The following is a 20066-nucleotide window of genomic DNA, read 5'->3' on the forward strand; positions in this document are numbered from 1 at the left end:
TACGAGCATGTCCCACCTGCGCCAGAGCCAAATACCCTACAGGCAAACCTCTTGGATTACTTACACAAGCGGAACTACCCACTCGACCATGGGGACTTATTTCTACTGACTTCATAGTGGATCTGCCTCTGTCCGAATCATGTACATGTATAATGGTCACGGTGGATACGTTTTCAAAAATGGCACATTTCTCTTCCCTTCCGGGCCTTCCCAGCGCAGCGAGAATGGCTGAGGTTTTTGCCAGAGACATCTTCAAATTACATGGCATCCCGGACAAGATTATTTCTGATCAAGTGAGTCAGTACATCTCAAAGTTTTGGAAGGCTCTTTGTGTCAGACTAGGCATTGAAAGAGCGCTTTCCTCAAGATTTCATCCTCAAACCAACGGTCAGACCCAACGTCTCAATGCCACTTTGGAGCAATACCTGAGATGTTACATCAATCAACACCAGGACAATTGGGTTTCTATGCTTCCCACAGCAGAGTTCACATACAACACCAAGCATTCTGCCATCGGTCTCTCCCCTTTCTACTGTACTTACGGAGTCCACCCCAAAGCATTTCTGCTCAATGTTCCAAGCCTCGCTAATTCCCCGGCTGCAGAAGAAGTTCTACAGAATATTGCAGCAGCTCAGACCGCCGCTTTATGAAGCCTAGAAGACAGTAGAAGACACAATAAGGAGCAGGCTGACAAGCATCGCAAAGAATGCCCGAGGTTGGAGCCAGGCGATAAGGTGTGGTTGTCCACTAGATTCTTACCCAAATGGACACATCCTTCTAAACTATCTCCTCGTTTCTTGGGTCCTTTCCCTGTCCTCTCTAGAGTCAATCCTGTCACTTATAGGCTTCAGCTCTCTTCTACCCTCAGTCGCATTCATCCAGTATTTCATTCTTCCCTTCTCAAACCCTTCATACCTGACCCCCACTGCAGAAAGGTTCCCCGTCAGGTTTTCTTACCTGAGAAGAACAAGGATGAATATGAGGTGTCTTCCATACTGGACTCTAGGTATTATAGAGGTCGTTTGGAATACTTACTGTTTTGGAAGGGTTACCCCGAGTCGGAGGACTCGTGGGAACCCGCTTCACAGATACATGCCCCTAGGTTAATATCCAGATTGCACCGCTTACACCCAGGTAAGCCAGGGTTTTCACGCACTGGAGGGGGGCATACTGTCATCCGCCGCCGTCGTGACTGGCGGATACTTCCGCAGTATCGCTGGCAGTATGGGTTTAGAGACTGGTAGTCCTTTCTCTATGTTTACGGCTAGCAGCCATCCCAGTTCCCTCAGTGCGAGCCTGCGGGGAGTATCTATTCCTCCTCCTTCCGGTGGACGCTGCGTTGCAACCCCTCTGGATAGTTTTCCCAGCTTCCGGGTTTACGCTTGGTGGTGGCACTCTGTCTGGATCGTCAGTGCTTTTGCTCTGCTGTAAACTTCGTTCCCTGCATAAAGTTTTCCTTCTCTTTGGTACTTTGCCTTTTACCGGTTTTATTCCGGTTCCTTCTCCCCGCGTCTCTCTCCTTTGAGACCCGGTACCTTTGCTCTTTCTACTCTTTCCTCTCCGTTTTCCCTGGGTTCCTCTCCAATTTTGGATTCCAGTCTACTTTCTATTATTCAGCTTTCTCTTCTCTTACTTGAGTCCCCTACTTCCTGTGTCCTGCCGGGCTGCATTGGATACCAGTTACGCCTTCTGACTTCACGTTTGCTACGGACCCCTGCCGTTTTGTGTCTACACCTCTTCCTGCTTCATCACTTCGGAAGTTCCTACTTGGAGTCGGACAGAGTGCAGTTCGGCGCCTGACAAGGGTTTTTTCTGCCTCTTGGCTTTTTCCCTTGTGTATCGGCTTGCTCCCGGGGAGGGAGCCACAGGCATGCTGTTCCATCAGCGTTCACTGTGGCTTCTCTCCGTGACAGGCAATTACCACCAAAAAAGGAGAAAGACTACCTCGCCAGGCGAAACCTGTCCACCGAAGCCTTCAACTCAAGCACCTCAGGTAAGGAGAGTGTGGAAGCAAAGGGGGAAGTGGAAGAAAAAGGGTCAGAGAAAGGACACCAACACAGGGGCCCTTTATTAAGGTATTCAGCCTAATCCGTTGGGCAAACGGTTCCATAATCAGTGCGAATAGGCGTGGGGATAATGGACATCGCGGCCTGGTTCCACAAGACAAGGAGATAGGAGTGGAGAGAGTGCCATTGATCCTAAGAAGGGTTTTTGGTGATTTATAGTTAGCTAGGACCATGGTGCGAAATTCCGGCCCAAACCGAAATGCCTCTAGGGTGAGCCTCATGAAGGTCCAGTCCACCTTATCAAATGCTTTGGTTGCGTCAAGCGCCATGAGTACTAGTCCTCGGGAGTCCTGGGAGGCCAGGTCCACCAGGTTCAAAGCTCTACGGATGTTGTCGACCGTGGATCAATTCTTGAGAAGCCCGCTCTGATCGGGATGAATTATGTCCGGCAGGATATGGGATAGGCGTGTCGCTAGGATCTTAGAATAGATATTGGTGTCAATGTTCAGCAAGGCGATCGATCTGTAGAGGCAGGATTTCTTGGATCCCCGCCAGGCTTAGGTAGGAGGACTGTAATTGATTCTTGCATGGAGGAGGTTAAAGATTTTATAGAATCTGGTAGAGTAGCCATCAGGATGAGGGGCTCTGGAATTGAGGGACTTTATGGCCTCGTCAACCTCCTCACCTGAGATTGGAGCGTCCAAGACGTCTCGGGTTGAGTGTTGCAATCGGGGAAGTGCTGCTTTCTGTAAATATTCCTTTTGCTCCTCCAGGTCTGGTATTGGGGCGGTCATCATCTGTGCCAGACGTTGTTTATCCTGATCGACGTATTGTATTCTGCCTCGCGAGTCCCACAGTCCAATGATTGTATTGTTTCTTTTCACTTTAGCGAGTTTGCCCACCAATAGGCTATTCAGTTTATTATTCTTTGCATAGTAAAATTGCCTGGCTTTCGCCAGTTGGTGTGCTATGTGTTCGGTGTAGTGGGCTTGATCTTTTTCTGCGCATTGCGAATAGCTCGTTGTGTTTTTGGGGACCAACCTTTTTCCTTGTGGGTCTTCTCTGCTTTCCAGAGGTCATCCTCGAGGATCAGGTGGGTCTGTCGCCTTTTCTTGTGGAAGGCTACTCCCTGGGCTATCAGCTCCCCACGTATTACTGCTTTCATAGCATCCCAGGTGTTAGTGGGGGAAGTATCTTCATTGGGGTTTCCTTAAAAAAAGTTCTTAATTGAAGTCGCTATTGAGTTTCTGAGCGGCATCTCGTTAAGTATTGGATCGTACAGCGCCCATCTGCGTTGCGTGGTGGGGGATGGCTTGTATACTCTAATTTCCAGGGTCACCGGGGTGTGGTCAGACAGGCACCTTGAGCTTATGGTTACGTTGTTGATGAATGCGAGTATTTGCAGGGATACCAGCAGGAGGTCTATTCTGGAAAATGTCCTATGGATGAAAGAATAGAAAGAGAAATCTCTTTCTGAGGGATGAAGTATCCTCCATGAGTCCACCGCCTCGAGGGCTCTGAATAGATGTAGGAGTGACAGTGCAGAGGTAAAGTCTCCGGAGGAAGGTGGATGTGATTTATCCTTTGTGGGGTCCAGGACTCCATTAAAGTCGCCACCGATTACTATCTGGCCCGTTAGAAAGGGGGAGAGAGTGGAGCTCAGAGTCTCATAGAAGGCACCTTGGCCTGTATTTGGGGGGTAAACTGAAAAAAAGAATATAGCTGTCCCAACAGTAGGCACTTCACGACTGTGAATCGGCTGTCCGGGCAAAGTTTTGTATCCAATATCTGAGGGTTTAGTCCTTTCCTGAAGAGAATTGCTGTGCCCCCTTATTTTGGCGTTTCCCGAGGCAAAGAGTTGCTTTGGGAAGTACTGGGTGCGTAGGCGCCCAAAGTCTGCTGGCAGGAGGTGTGGTTCCTGAAGCATGGCTACCGCTGCATTTTCGTCCTAGAGCTTTTGCAGAATTGATTTGCATTTAGCAGGAGAGTTTAGTCCTTTAACGTTCAGGGAGACAAACCTCAGGGCGTGGGGTTCTTGAATGGGAGATGAGGTTGCTGGTGGGTTCGGGTGGGGGGAGTGAGGTGTGGATGGTTCAGTCAGCATTTCGTAGGGTCTTTAGCCGCTCATCAACCTGCCCCTGAAATTTTTGCTCAGACCTCCAACGGGAGGGCCAAGATTTAACTAAGGCGGGGGGGGACAATTTTGTGGATCTGGCACCACCCCTGGCTAACAGGGCCAAATAACTGTTTTTAGCAAACATCGCTAGAACTAAGAGCAAACTTAGTGGATCATTCCAAGGACTCATAGGTGGATTGTGCTTTGGAAATGGGCATAGGCCGTGGGGTAGGGCCCGCTGCTCCGGCTGTAAGGGTTCATCTGCATGTTCGTAGGTGGCAAAACTTCATCAGGTAAACTGAAAATTGTTTCGGGTATGTGGAGGAGGCGAGCTGGGTCGGAGACCATGTTCTAGCTTCAGGCTGCTTGGAGTTTCGACGTTTCAGTGAATTTGTTGCGTCTCAGTGTCTGATCATTTTTTTCTCCTAAACCTCAGGACCTTTGAACATGAGTTTTGCTTAGGTTTTGAGGAAGATGCGAGGTCCGTGTCAATGACGTTTTCCGAGGCTGGGGGTGACGGGCACTTAGGCTGGGTGCATGATCTTCTCTGCGTCCTCCAGGTGGCTGATCCTCCTCAGGGTGCCCTTGTAGGAGAACTGTAGGGCCGTGGGGAAGAGCCATCTATAGTGAAGTAAAGAAAGAGAGTTAGGGGTCGGAGGGATCGTCTTTTCTGGAGGCTGAGGAGATATAGGTCTTGGAAAATCTGAAGAAGAGAGCCCTGAAAGGTTATTTTATCCCTGGTGCGGCCAATCAATGAGATGACTTCTTTTGTAGTGAAGAAGTGTACTCTGGTAATAACATCCGGCAGGGCGTCTGATTCCACCCAGCGACGAGGGCGCAACCTGCGGGTGCTGTCTAGAAGGAGTTGTGGCTTCTCTAGATGTGGAAGGAGGGATTGAAAAAAGTCACCCACATATTCCGCCAAATTTTTGTCTGGTACTGAGGCTGGAACTCCTCGGATTCAAAGGTTATTACGTCGGGCCCTATTTACAAGGTCTTCTTGTTTGAATTCCAAGATTTCGCATTTGTCTTGGAGGAGTCTGATTGAGCGTTGAACTTCAATCAAGGTGGTTGTGTGATCTTGGGTCCGATCTTCAACCTCTCCCAGCCTCTGCTCGGCCTCCGTCACTCTTTGGTCGGTGCTTTCTAGTTTTGTGGTAAGTTCAGTCAGGCAAGATCAGAATTCAGATTTGATGTCGGCCATGAATGCCCGGATGTCGTCCTTAGTTGCGAGAGACCCCTTGTCATCTGAAATTTCCTGTGCACTATGCCTTTTGGAGAAAAAGTGGTGAATGAATTGACTCCTCGGTCGCTGGTAGAGTAGTTTAGCTGCCACGTAAGTCCCCCAAGGTAGGTAAAGGCGAATTGCTGGTGTGGATGCTGAGGTTACTGTGGGGGGGTTCTCTGTTCTTTTAGGAAGTAGGTGATGGCGGGGGGATCCTCCTGAGCCCGCAGGGGGGAGGAGGAAATCAAAATGTGGGCCGGGGCGCCCCAGGATATGTTCAGGAGAGGGGGGCAGAAGTACTGTGTAGGCAAAGCCGGGGGGAGATATCAATGCCAACTGGAGTTCCACACCGTATTTTCCAGGTGTGATGTTCTTGTCACAGGCTAGGTGTTCCAGTGGGGGTGTAGGACCCCTTGATGGAGTTCAGGCTGGGTCCCTCCATGGTGTGAGGAGTTCACTGCCTCCCTAAAGCAGGACTTGTGCCATGTTAGAGGAATATGGATACGAAGAGGGCTTTCATTGCTCTCCCTCCAATGTGAATTCCCAGCTCCCCTCTCGTCAGGCTTAGTTGTTAAAGGGCTTGTGCGGGGCCCTGTGTTGTGATGTCCCTGGATGGAAGTGTGGGGGGGGACCGGCTTCCCTGCCAATGGCTCCCTGGCCAGGATGGGGCCTCTGCAGCGGGATCAAGTCCAAGGGGCAGCACAGGTTCCCACGGGTCCCCCTATAGAGAGAGGGCAAGTGGTGGAGGGCCCCTGCTTCAGCACCCCTCCCGAGGGCTCAGGAGCAGCCCCACAGATTGTTGCAGTGTTGCCGGTGGGGTCTGGGCTGCCTTACCGTTGAGGGTCGTGTGTCTCCTTCCCAAGTGGAGATGCGGCAGGAGCTCGCCGGGACTCTCGAGGATCCAGGGGGATTCCTATTGATTCCTCCGTGGAACCGCAGAGGAGAGTGGCTGTTGAGGGTTGCTGGTATTAGGCCTCTTACGTTAGTGCTGGTCGCTCGTTGTCTTCGTTGCGCCGGCAGGCGCACCCTCAAGCAGGCGGATTTTCCGCTTCAGTGCAGTGGGCTCGGACGGACATAGTGCGAGCGAAGGCGAGGGTGGGCGGGCGAAACGAGGGAGTCCATGGCTCTTCCCCCAGGTGAGCGTTCGGTGCAGCCTGCAGCCTGCAAAGCGGGATGCCACCGGCCGTGTATGGGGGGCCCTCCGATGGTAGGGTGCCGCTGAGGGGCTCAGAGCGAGCAGGCACCCATCATCTCCTCGCTCGTCTCCCAGTTGTCCTCGAGCCCTGCAGTCCCGTCCACCATCTTGGAACCCTCGGGATGGCGGGCGGAGGGGCCGCGGGAGAATCTCGCCTTTGTTTCGCCGTATTCAGGCTAGAAGCGCATGAGAGTCGGTCAGCAGATGCCCCTAGATGTTATGCATCATAGCAGGGGCTTTCTTCGTGCGGCGGTGTTCTTCAGCTGCATTAAATCATGGAAGCAGCGGGCATCCCACGCTCCAGGCCACGCCCCTCCCTTGTTCTTAGAGAGGCACAGCTCCACCTCACTAACAAGGCCCAACCAGGCCGAAACGCATGTCTGGGGTTGCTTTTGGTACTCTTCTTGCCTGGCATTTCAGTGCTTGACTGCACTTGGGCAGGACAAAGACTGAAATGTTGTGGAAATTTCTCTTCTGTGAAAGGATGGTGAGCTAAACACTCTGGTTGAGACTCTAACCCAGGATATAGGCCAGGAGAGAGACACTCCCAGGACCCCCTTGTTTGTGCACCTATCCCTAAACTAGGGAAACCCATGGAGTGCTGCGATTCCTATATAATGCACCATACATATATGGATCCCAGTAGACTGGCCAAATTTAATAAAGAATTGCTGACTGAATGACCTTAGTGTAACAAAGGGTTAGCCAATCTAATGCATATGCTATGAGATTGCACTTGGGTGCAGACATTCTGGTTTTGTATCGAACAGGCATGCAGGAGAGCTGGTGTTGTCAGGTTTGAATGGAGCTCACTGGAGTGCCTTTTGGGAATATACCCCAAACCTGCCAAATATATACATGTGATTAAATGTATGGATTTGGCGTGTGTTTTGGCAACAAAGACACATAGCCATGTCTTGGAAGAGTAATCAAGGCCCCCAATATAACTAACGGCACAAGGAATTTGAATGTTTGTTTCTTGCTGAGAAGAAAGTGAGCTTGCGACACACGAGGCGGGGAAGATGAACATTCAGACACGTTTGGTACATGGAGAGGTCTATATGTATCAATGTTTCCACCCTCAGATGACAAGCCGCCTTGACCAAAACAGAATATTACGCTAAAGGCTGCACTATATAGAGCTATGTCCATAGCTGCATTGGAGGCCCTGCTCGAGGGTTCCTGAGGAGACAAACCCACACATATCTGTGCCAGGTACCCCTTTCCCTAATGCCCAGAAAATTAGCTGTGGGATTGGTTAAGGTGAGCTCTTTTGGTATTTGGTTTTTGTTCATCAGTATTCCTTCAAAATATCCCCACCAAAAAGATCACCGTACATATGGCCGTTTGTCTCACCATAGGCAATATTTTTGGGGGGATAATTTTTGGGAGCGGGGGTTGCGCGGGTGACCCCGCACATTTTAAAATAATGTGGCGGGTGCGGGGCTGTCCCCCGCAGGGTCCATGGGTCAATCTTGCCACAAAAATATGGCAATATTTTTGTATCACAATATTTCTACGGGGATATTAACACATGGAACCTGTTCATCGTTGGTTGGTGTGCTCCTGTATGTAAGTTTGAACGGCACAACAGACACTGCGTGGTACATTTATATTATCAATGTAAATGGCTGTGAAAACAACACTGTTATTTCATATCATTGATAAGTAACTGTGATGTTTGTTAATGTACCATGAATAATAAGGAAATCAATAAAACAAATGTACAAATAAACTAGAGAACGATGGGTGCAAGAGACATTGTAGTCCACTACAACTGTGATCTTGGCATATGCATGGCTATAGATGCAAATCTATCAAATGTAGGCAACACATTGGGGTACTATCTCAAAATTAGGAGTTAGTGGCATTGTGTGGGCATAGAAGTGTGATCCTTAATGGTGCGTGACAGCACAATAACTATGTGGGTTGCCGTGTGTGGGCTGCGGCATGCTATATGGTGGACTATGTAATTCGGTGGAGTGAGACTACTTGACTAAACACATTGATTCATACTCAGGCATGGGGTATGTCATATCATCCCAAGAATGAGCTTTGTTTGAGTGTTCATTAATCCTTTCATCCTGCACATTATTACCTCAATTCTACATGTTCGGCGTTGGTTTCAAAGGGTAGCAAAGTCACACTTCAAGCTTATCTTCCTAGCACAAAAAGCTTCCCAACTTGACCATTAGGATAAATTTGGAAGTTTCAGATGGCTTCAGGAAACAATACATAATATCCTGTTTTTCTCTGGATTCCTCATGATTTTCTTATCAGAACGTTGCCAAATTATATTCATTATAAATGTATTCTATATGTTTATTCTTGTGTCTTGACAAACTGCTGCTGCTTGAGAAGGCGTGATTGTGTCAAGTATTTGCTTGGTGCAAATGATTAATGCAGAAACTGAGCTTACCAGTGATCAAACCCCATACTTCCCATTTAAGAAAATCCTAAAAATGCATTCAATATCGCCCTTTATTTCCCCCTAACTTTTTAAATTGTTATGCCGCCTATAGAAGGCAAGTCAATCTACAATTTAAACCTTTCTAATAAAAAAGAAACTGCGTGGACATGAGGTTTGTTTTCTGGGATGCTTTAATGGTCTTTCTATTGGGCAGCCCCTAATCACTCTAGAGATAATGGGATATATGTGTGCCCAACGCTCCTTAGTACCCACTGAGCATGGTCCTGTACTAGGATGTACATATTGACCCGATTCCGAGTTGAGAGTCAGCTACCACAATCCTCCATCTTTAATACCATATTTAAACAGGTGAATTCATCATGTAGTGAATTATTTTTAAGCACAGTAATACCATTGGTGCAGTAAAAAGTATATTACAATTTATTTCTGTCCTTAAATTTGATCTTTTTAGGAGATGTTGCAGCTCTCAGAGTACCTCAAGGTGAGTGCACAAACCATATTGCCTCTTCTATATGTTCTGTTACATTTTACAAGATGCAAGACATTGTACAGAATATATTTGCATAACTGCATAAATAATGTTCTGCACATTTCCTGGACACTTCTATTTAATATTGAAATTGCACGAGATTGGGGTAATCAGCGTTTGGGGCTATTATTGTGGTATCTATAGAATCATGCATGCAATAAGGTAATCCCACCAACCGTAGAAGCTGTGGCAGCACATGGGGGCACACATTTACCACCGGAGGAATACCTTCTGAAATTAGGGACCTTTTGTCTTATTTCAACTCTAAAAAAAAACCTGTAAAGCTACATACTGCTGTAAAAAGTAAAACACAAACAAGCTTTAACGATAATGCTGCTGCTATATAATTCTTGCTACGTTTCTTAATAAAACGTTCAGCCATCCCACCTTTAGAGTTAGTTGTAGAGCCAAGAAGCAAGTACGTTATTTATTGAACACTCTACAAATAAATAAACATACAAATTAAAAATTAGGAATCATACAAATAATAATTGAAACTAAAAAGGAATAATTCTTTGGACAACAAACTTCACAGAATTTCAATCAACGGCAAGCGACTAGCCGAGGCTATTTGAGAAATATTGTTGGCCCAACATACAAAAAAGTGGTATTAGCATAATTGACCTAAAGACATTTGACCTAGAACATTTGATCAAATTGTTTTGACCTTTTTTCAGTCAAATGTAATTAAATAGATATATTATGGGGTGGGTAAGAGTATAAATTAGGTTGAGGGGAAGTGGGGGTCGGGGGTGGGGAGTTGTGTGAGTTTTCCACCGCATTTAAGACCAAAAAAAAGGTAATAAAAAGTGCGATCAAATGTTTTAGGTCAAATGTTTTAGGTCAAATATACCCAGAAGTTTGCATTTAGATCCTCTGCATCTCAAAAAGCAAAAGAAAAAAAAAACAGCTGGAAGATACCTCAGACCCAATGCAGTTTATTACTTAGTGTAGAGGGAAGCCAAGTTGGGGAGATCACAAATCTACACTGGCCTGTATTAAAAACGGACCAGGCGATCTTTCATGTAATTGGAGAGCATGTGAAAATTACATTTTAAAAAGGGTTTCTAACTAAAGGACATTTTGTTTTCCATTTTGTTACAGAGCCAGCAGTTACCAAAAAATAAGTTAATTTTTAAAGATCAAAGTGGCTTTAATAGTTCTAAGAAATGTGTAACCTTCAGCATCGCTCTAACTATAGTGGACCTGCTAACATGGCAATTTGAAGAAGCCCTGGTAAATTAAGGACCCAACCACATGTGTAACATCTCACGTGTGGATGCAGTTGACCATTGAAAGACGCCATCCTCTTACAATATTGTGCTATTAAGAACGAGCATACGAGTTATCCTCTTGCAGCCCGTTTGGCCTGATGGGATGCTTCACAGATGACATTCTTTGGAACTTGTCGTGGGTCAGAAGGAGGACACATTAAACCAAATGGATAGTGCCTAACTTTCCCTGTACTATAACGATCCCCTACCTGACAAAACTAGCTATGGCGCTCATCTGTTGTCCGTGAAAGTCCAACTCAGAATCAGTCCACTGTCCAAACTAACCTGCTCTGACCCTATCACTACGTTAACGTTGTTTGCAGATCTACTGGTCGACCTCTGCTTCTCGTTCACACCACCACATATTTCCTTCTTACACGTCACACTTGCCTTCCAGGTTCCACTCTTGAATAGGACGCCACTTGTCCTTTGCACATGCTTGCGAGCAAACTTGAATCTCGCGGGCCTTCTCCTCTCTCCGTCTACTCCCAGTCTCCATTGTTTTCCTTTATTGTGTTGTCGTGGGGCTTCCCTGGAACAGCATTGTAGTCCTTTCTCCCAGTCAAAGTAATACTGCCGTGTGTCAAAGATTCAAAAATTCTTTACTAGGACGCTACTTTAGGAAGTTATTTGCCCACTTGGGCTGCACTTCTTTTGTTGGCCTAGACATGGAATAATTTTGTGATATTTGATTTTTATTGTATATTTGGTAGACGTATGAGTTCATGTCACGTCCACCATCTCGTCTGAGAATGTGTTCTACGGACAACGTCTGGCCCCTCTCTACCAAGCACGACCCAATTTCTTGTTGGATACACAGAATGATCTGATACTTATATTATTTGTTGGACTACAAATCTGGTTAGGGAAACCAATTTCAACGAATTATAAGAGAATATAATTGGTTATTATTACTGATTGGGATGGTTAAAAAAAAGCTACCCTCAAGGTTGTATTCCTTTTTCTATCTTTGGAGATCGATACACAATGAACATATTTATTTAATCACATCTAGATATAAATGTTAACACAATGGCCCTCATTACGACCCTGGCGGAAAGCGACTGACCGGATCGCCACAGCGTAAATAGCGTTTCCGCCATTGCACGAAGGAGCAAAGTGCGGCCCATTCCGACCCATCGGGCACGAGCACCACGCCACGGCGGAAGTGCAAAGTCCGCGATGGCGGAAATGACCCCAAAACGGCCCACACCGCCGCCGTACGGCGCCCTAGGTGCAATACCGCCACCCCTCTCAGCGGTCACCGCAGTGTGCGCCTACCGGAAAGTACGGTGACCGGAAATATACGGAAACGGAAGTTAAAACATGGGCCCGGAACGGGAAACATCCCGGCGTACACCTATAAAAACACTAAAACCACACAACCACTAAAATTACCACCCTGAAACACACCCCAACCCGTCAACCACCCTAGCGAAACCAAGAAAAATGGGAAAAGTAGCGAAGAAAGCGTGCGACCGCAAGCGGCAGGTCCACTTCTCCCGTGAGGAACTCACCGTGCTAACAGAGACCCTCCAGGAGAATGCTGCCGTCGTCTTCTCCACGCAAATGACCAGGACGGCACTTGCAAACAAGAAGGCCATATGGGCTCTGGTGGCACAGCGGGTAAGTGCGGTGGGGACCGCACCCCGCACCCCACAGCAATGCCGCAAGCGATGGGACGACCTGCGGATACGCGTCCGCAGCATACTCTCTGCCAACCGCAACATTGCCACAGCCACCGGGGGAGGTCCTGAATCACCCATCAAGTTGACCCCCTGGGAAGAAATCTGTGCCTCCACCATCGGAATGGAGAGCATAGAGGGAGTCGGAGGGATGGAGAAAGGAGTGCAGACATCCGAAGATTCAGGTAGGTGGGCCAGATAAAACAATGCCAAATCCACACAGTCCATCCATGTGAAGTACCATGCGTCCACATAGTGCAACAGAAACACATGTCCAGGAGAACGTCCACACACATCGGCCTGATAGCGCACGTTAAAACCCACAATAAATACATAAATAATTAAAAACCCCTAAAACACGCACTACACGTGCAGCAGGCACACCCTAACTGCAGGCTGCCAAACAACTGCACCCTCACTCCACACACAAATCAAAGCACCTCCAAGGCCCCGACCCAAATCACCCTCAGGTACCACCCCAATGCATGTGATACAATGCCATTCCAATACCCACAGACCCATTAATAACCCTCGCCCTCCTTTACTCCACCACAGGGTCCGATCCAAACGACGAGCTACAGGACACCCCTACCAGCACACCTGCAAAGAGGGCCAAGACCAACGGCCAGAGACCCTCCACCTCAGCTGCACGCATAAAGACACGGCAGCAGCACAAATCAGGTGGCAGCACAGAGGAGGGAACATCAACAGGCACCCCAGCAGCCAGCATGCCCACAACACCACCACCACAGGTCCCCCCAATGGATGCCACAGAAGGCACTGCCTCAGGTGGCAGCAGCACCATAGGCGACACCCCATTGATGGCAGCATGCTCCGACACAGAAAACGGGGATGCCGAAGTCAGATCCATCCATGACCTGTCCCAATCCCCCTGTCTGTCCCATCCCGTACAACATGAGGATACCACGCAGGGGCACCCACAAGACGACGACTGGCCATCCCCCACAAGCCCTGTGGCAAGGCAACATGAGGACAACAGCCCCTCTGCGACACCCCCGCAAATGGCCATGGCCCAGCAGAGGCAACAGTCCCTCGACCAGTTGATCGAACAACAGCAGCAACTGGCCACACTCCTCAAGGACCATGCCGATGAATGTGGGGGCACTAAGGCAGACATAGAAACATCAACTGAGACACTTAGGGCAGAAATGGAGAGAGGTACAGAGACGCTAAGGGCACAAATTGAGAGAAGCACCGAGAGCCTGAGGGGGGAACTGCATGCGACGTCCAAAGACGTATGTGCCGAACTTGCCGCAGTGCGCCGTGTGCTCACTGAGCTCTCGCAAACCCTTAGGGACATGCATGGACGTGAGCAGGCAGACACATCATCCGTTGCAAGTTCCGTCCAGGGCAGCCCCCAACGTAGATCTGGAAGGAACCTGCGCTCCACAGGCAGGGGTTCCCCTGATACCCGTAGAGGGGGCTTGCAATAGCGACAGCCCACTGACAATGAGCATCTTTGGACACTGGTGTTCGGGGGGGGAGGTAGGAGGGTGGAGGGGGTGTGTTGGGCTCACTTGGGTGGCGGGTCGATAGGGTGTTCAACATGACATCACATATGCCATAAAAAGTGCACGATAAACCAATGAGATGTGTGGACATTGATCTTTGTGTACTAGGCCATCATAGGCGTAGAGTCCATATTGTGCATGTCCCAGACACACGCAGTGCCACGAGTCCCGTGTCCATGTATCAGCCACCAGCCGTGAGTGCTAGAAGCATACATCAATGAGATGCTGACGAATGTCACGGGCCTCCGGTGCCTCGCAGACTCCATGAGGTGCTGCCACATCCCCACCCTCATCATGACCATCATCAGGTGCTTGCAGTTCTGCGTCAGGGGGCATGGGCACATTTCTACGTACGCACATGTTGTGGAGCATGACACATGCCATGACCATCTTTGCAACCTTCTCATGGCGGTACAGGAGTGCCCCGCCAGACCTGCTGAGGCAGCGGAAACGAGTCTTCAGTAGGCCGAATGCCTGTTCTATGACTACACGGGTACGTGAGTGGGCATGGTTGTAGTCCTCCTCATGCTGGTCCCGTGGGTTCCGGACTGGTGTGAGGAGCCATCTCTTCAGTGGATATCCAGCATCACCTGTATGTGGATGAGAAACGTATGATGTGGAATGCCATTGATACGTACGCACACCCCCCCCCTTCCTGCCAGTACATTGCCAATTCACATACCCCACATCATCATGCATGTAATGAGACTCACCGAGTAGCCAGGATCTGTTCCCTGCGTGTCGCTCCATGTAGCGTGGTATTGTAGAGTTCCTCAAGACCATAGAATCATGGGTTGATCCAGGGAATCGGGCACAACAATGTGTAATGATCCTGTTGGAGTCACACACCATTTGTACATTCAGGGAATGAAATTGTTTTCGGTTGCGGTACTAGGCCTCCATGGCATGTGGGACGACCAATTCTACATGGGTGCAGTCGATGGCACCAATGCAACCCGGTATGCCGGCAAGTGCATGGAATCCCACTTTTGTGTTGGTAATTTCCTGCTCCGAGCGTGGTAGTGAGATGTAGTCGTCTGCGTGCTGCAGGAGGGCATCGAGCACTTGAAATAGTGTCCGTGAGAACAGTGGCTGAGAAATGCCATGCAACTGTCCGACTGTGTGCTGGTAGGTGCCTGTGGCCAGGAAGTGTAGTACAGACACCACCTTCAGTAGGGGTGGGATGGCGGTTGGGCTATCTATCATGCTGACAAGGTCAGCCTGTGTCATGTCCACAATGGCGGCTATGGTGTCCCGGTCCAGACGGTAGAGGGTGTGGATCTGCTCATCAGTGAGGTTGAACGGAAGTGCTCGGAGGCGTGGTATTGCGGGCTGCCTGCGTGGTGGTAGTGGCTGTGCTGGTGGGCCTTGCTGGCCCTGCCTTGGCCTCCTCCTCCTCCTGCGTCTCCTCCGTGCGGCTGGTTGTAGTTGGTGTTCGTCTTCTTCTTGGAGTCGGAGCACTTGCAGTGCTATCAGGTCCCCCAGGGCCAACATCGCGAGTCCTGCCGGTAGCATTTCGGTGTGGTTGTGGGAGGAGACTGGCTGTGCAATTTATGTGTTTCCAGGCTGTATGGCCTCCACCTGTGGTGATTAATTCCACCTGTGCAAACTGCTCTCCCCTTTGGCCGAGCACGTCCTGCGCACAACGCTGCAAATCGGGGAATGGTATCTTGCTATTGCAATCATGTATTTGTACCCGATGGCCGTGTAAGATTGGTTGATATGTTCATTCTGCTGTGGTCCCATTGTTTCCCATACTATCTGTGCAGTCGCGAACAGACTTGTGAAGGGTCAGTGGAACGTAGTACTCGAGTAACGGTGGGCCCTCATGCATCACTGTACCGAGTTGCAACGACGGGCGGGGCGTCCCATTTGTTGGTGAAGGCAGTTGCCATTTTCACACACAGCCGCACTCGATGGAATAATTAGTGATTTCAAACGGCCACAGATGCCTTTTCGACGTGATGTTGCAAATGAGGAATTCGAAGGCCGGCGCTTTCGGTTTCCAGCTAGCGGCGAGGAGATGCCCACAGGTCTGACTGCAAATATAACGTTCTCTTGTTCTATGTCCTTGAGACAGGGCCCATGGCGAGGGAGCAATGATTGATATGAATAGTTTGGGATGCGCAATAGCTACGTGGGCGATGAGGCAGGCCGTTCCCAAATACATGTTACTTCACAACACTGGAATTACGGGCTGGGGCACTGTGGATTTAGCAGGCTGCATTACGCACAGACTCAATGGATGTTTCTAATGTTATGTGAGTAATTATTCATGCGTTTTGATCCTGGGATGAGGGAATGATGAATGGATGCATGGGCAGGTGATTTGATACAGAGTTTGCCATGTACAGGGCTTCTTGGGATCTATCCGCCTCCCCTACGCTATGTGATGCAGGGCTGCCATAGTGGGACCATCGTCTATCTGGCCTTGTTGAGCCCTCCCTGTCTCGACGCGCCCTCAGACACTTCTGTCCATGCACGTTAACATTCCCATCTGATGGATTCTGTTTTGACAGACGCATGCACAGGTACACTCGTTTGTGATGGTGTTTGCACCTCGATATAGATGGTCATGAGTCGCAAGTGGTTTTGGGGTGGTGATGATCCTTTTGAGTGGGCTAGCTTGCATATGGCTGTGGATTTCGTGTGATCATTGAAGTGAGTTGTTCGAATGTAGTTCTGATGGCCATTCTGTTCTTGTTCTTTTCTTTTGGTTGACAGGTATCTCCTCCCCTTTTGCCACTGCCATCTGTATGCCACTCCTGCAGATGGATTTTACTCCCTACACCTGCTGCTTCGTGTTAATCAGTGGAGCAGCATTACGATCTTATGGGACGATCGCCAATGGCCCACATGCCCTTACGCAGTACTGGTGGCTCGGAGCAACATTTCGGCCTTTCAGCTGGACTAGTGCCTCCCCATTGGGTCGGCCCTGCGGTTCTGTGCGCTTCCATGTTGCCTTTTCGTACGTGAATGTGGCTCTGTGTACCATGGGGGAACAGGGCGACACACAGGTAGTGGCTGGTCATTTCTTGCGGATGCAGCCCACAATGGTGATTAGTGTTTTGGAGTTCATGGCCTGATGGCTGTATGGGCTTGGTGACTTTGATGTGCATTAAATTTCTATTCTGATTTGGCCCGTGTAGCGTTTTTCTTTGCAAGTGATGTGGCATATGCCTATTTGGGGGGCGATGTATTGTGAGGAGATCTGCATTGGGTTCCTGCTTCGGGGTTTAGTCGCGTGGTACTGTGCTGGGCGCGTTTGCCTACGAAGCCCAGTGAGGTCAGGGATGGGGGCTGCCAATATGACTGTTTGAATGTTGTCATGCTCAGGGGCGGGGGATTGGGTTTTGTGTAACAGATGCCGGTCAGCCAGGTGGACTGGTGGAATGATGTGATTTTCGGAATATTGCTGGTCACAGGTGCCTGTGTTTGCGTGCGTTTCTTGGTGGGGGATTGTGGTCATGTCCATTGGATTGGCTTCTGTATTCGTGCCATCTGTGCCCTGCAGCTCCCATTGGCCACTCTTGTGTTTCTTTTGTTCGTTGCCATGCAGGGGTGACTTGTACATTTCAATGGTTGCTTTGTGACTTCATTGCACCTACGGGGAGTTGTACTTTGTGGGCAGGGAGCGGTGTACAGGCACTCAGTGGGGCCGTTTACGGTTGATTCGCGATGCCGTACTTCTCGCCATGGCGGAATGGTACATTACGCCATGCCTGATGGCGTTAGGTACATGTCCGCTAGGGTCGGAATTGGCGTACCCTTGCGCCATGGTGGTCTTTGCGGTTTGGCATGGCGCGCGTGCGCGTGCTTGGTGCAGTTAGCGTTGGCGTTCACTACGGTGTCGCTAATGGCTTCGTACTTTCCGGTGACGGGTCATAGTCGCACCGAGCGCTATTCGATGGCGGAATTGCTTTTCCGCCATCGTTTTCCCCTTTCCGCCAGGGTCGTAATGAGGGCCAATGTCTAATTGTAAACAGGATAAATAATTTTTAGGATTGGTTAAAATGTTCAAGAAATATATTTCACACCATTGTTTTGTATACCTTTTCAATGTTGATTAGAGATTGGGATAACCCCAAAAGCACAGAATCCAGGGCAGTGAGGTGTATTAATTACTACCTCTTTGCACAGAATCCAGGGCAGTGAGGTGTATTAATGACTATCTCTTTGCACAGAATCCAGGGCAGTGAGGTGTATTAATGACTACCTCTTTGCACAGAATCCAGGGCAGTGAGGTGTATTAATGACTACCTCTTTGCACAGAATCCAGGGCAGTGAGGTGTATTAATGACTACCTCTTTGGTGTTGATGTGCATAACCTGCCTGGGGATGGTCCTTATTCCTGATGCAATGCACAGCATGTTCAATGGATTAAGCATTCCTCCCTGCCACCCATAGCATTTATTTCTGGTGAATGGAAAATAAATTGAATTTGGCAGCACTCGGAGAGACTGAAGCGTGATTCATGGAGCATTTTCCTATGAGATTGCACCATTATAAAGCACTTCTGTGAATTAGGCCCTGAGTGCCTTAACATTTTTCTTTGATACTTGGACTGTGATTAAGTAAAACCTGAGGATATGATTAATTGAAGAAATTCATATCATTTGCTTCCAACATTAAAAGGGTACACTATATAAGTATATGGTTATCACGGGACACCAGATATATTCGCTTTTCCTGATTTGTTTTTTTCCGTTTGTCACTTTGCCAAATTTGTTTTGACTGATTTTTCCACCTTTGGTGGGAGTACACCCACTAGACCCCTTTATATCCCAGCCCCTCCCACTTTGTATAGCATACCCAACTTACCACATAAATGTTTGTGGTAAAAAGGTGTCAAAAGAATCAGTGAAAAATAAATGGCAAATTGCCATTTGGCAAAAGTGAGGCTTACCGGACACCCTCGGTTTCAGAAGTTGTTTTTTGGCGGTTTAAAAGTTCTTTCAGTTTCTTCATCTTTTACCACCAGAAAATAACTATGTGGGTCCCCCCGTCCCTCACACCCACATAGTTGGGTGCATTAGGCACCCCGATGGAGGTTGGATTAATTTAATGTGCAATTAGCGATATGTTAGACACACCCACTCATTTCATCTTGCTGATGACCTACTTTTTGGGGGGTTCTTGACAATGTTTGTCGGGGAATACCCATACGATAGAGTGATAAAGATATTATCTCAGAACTTTAGTACGTAAGTTTTATATTGATGGCTGAAGGACTACCCTTCTGTATGCCGATGCCAGCCCATCACAGTGACTTCATTTCTGTTTGCTTCTCCCTCTCCAACTACAATTAAGTCTATGTGTAGTAGACATTCAGGGATTGAAAAACAATGGATCTGTTTAGCGGACATTAATAGAGTACCAGATATGATGAAATTGATTGTACTCATCTCCAACTGATGAATGATTAAACAAGGGGGTGAAACTCTGCTTACCCCAGAGATGCTGTGAGAATCCCCTTAATAGCCTGTATCTCACTACTTCTGCTTGAAATGATATGGCATTTATAACGTGCCTATACCCAAGTGTTTCAAGGCACCTCAGAGACTTTAATACTAAGCCCTACAGATAAGTGGCGTACCTTCTGCTTTAACTCCCTAAAAACAGGAAGATACTCCAAAGAGAAAGTAAAATAGGGAGTAAAACAGCCCCCAACGAAAAATAGGAAACCACGACCGGCAAAGGGACCTGCCAGGCTTCTACCGACACATCGCCACAGATATGCCGGTATCAGTCAGACCAGAAGAGCAATGCCACAGGAAGGTGCTCTTACCATGTTACAGCCAGATCTGAAGAGAGAAAACATATCCTGTACGCCACATGAGTTACTATGTGCAATGAAGTATTGATTACTATGTGCAAAGAAGTGATGATTACAAAAAGATATCTGTCTTAAAGAAATACCTTTTACTCATCTAATAATTAATGACAGAGGGGATGGGAGATACTTTTGTAATCCCTAAAAGCATTGTACTCCCTACTTCAGGAAAAGAGAGCAAAATACTTCCACTTCAAAATGGTATCTGGAGCCCTGTGTTCACTGCAAATGGCCAAAAAA

General features: G+C 48.3%; 1 protein-coding gene across 5 annotated transcripts in view; it reads left to right on the forward strand.

The window, feature by feature from the left end:
• Nucleotides 1–20066, forward strand: part of TRAF3IP3 (TRAF3 interacting protein 3) — a 248052-nt gene that overhangs the window by 129645 nt on the left and 98341 nt on the right. For all 5 annotated transcript variants that reach the window (XM_069633284.1, XM_069633286.1, XM_069633282.1 and 2 more), the window contains exon 6: nt 9425–9454. In XM_069633284.1, coding sequence (XP_069489385.1) covers nt 9425–9454 — 30 coding nt within the window. The remainder of the gene's footprint in view (nt 1–9424; nt 9455–20066) is intronic.

The sequence above is a fragment of the Ambystoma mexicanum genome, chromosome 13 (assembly GCF_040938575.1).
Source record: "Ambystoma mexicanum isolate Mex_15411 chromosome 13, UKY_AmexF1_1, whole genome shotgun sequence".
In the NCBI taxonomy this organism is placed as follows: domain Eukaryota; kingdom Metazoa; phylum Chordata; class Amphibia; order Caudata; family Ambystomatidae; genus Ambystoma; species Ambystoma mexicanum.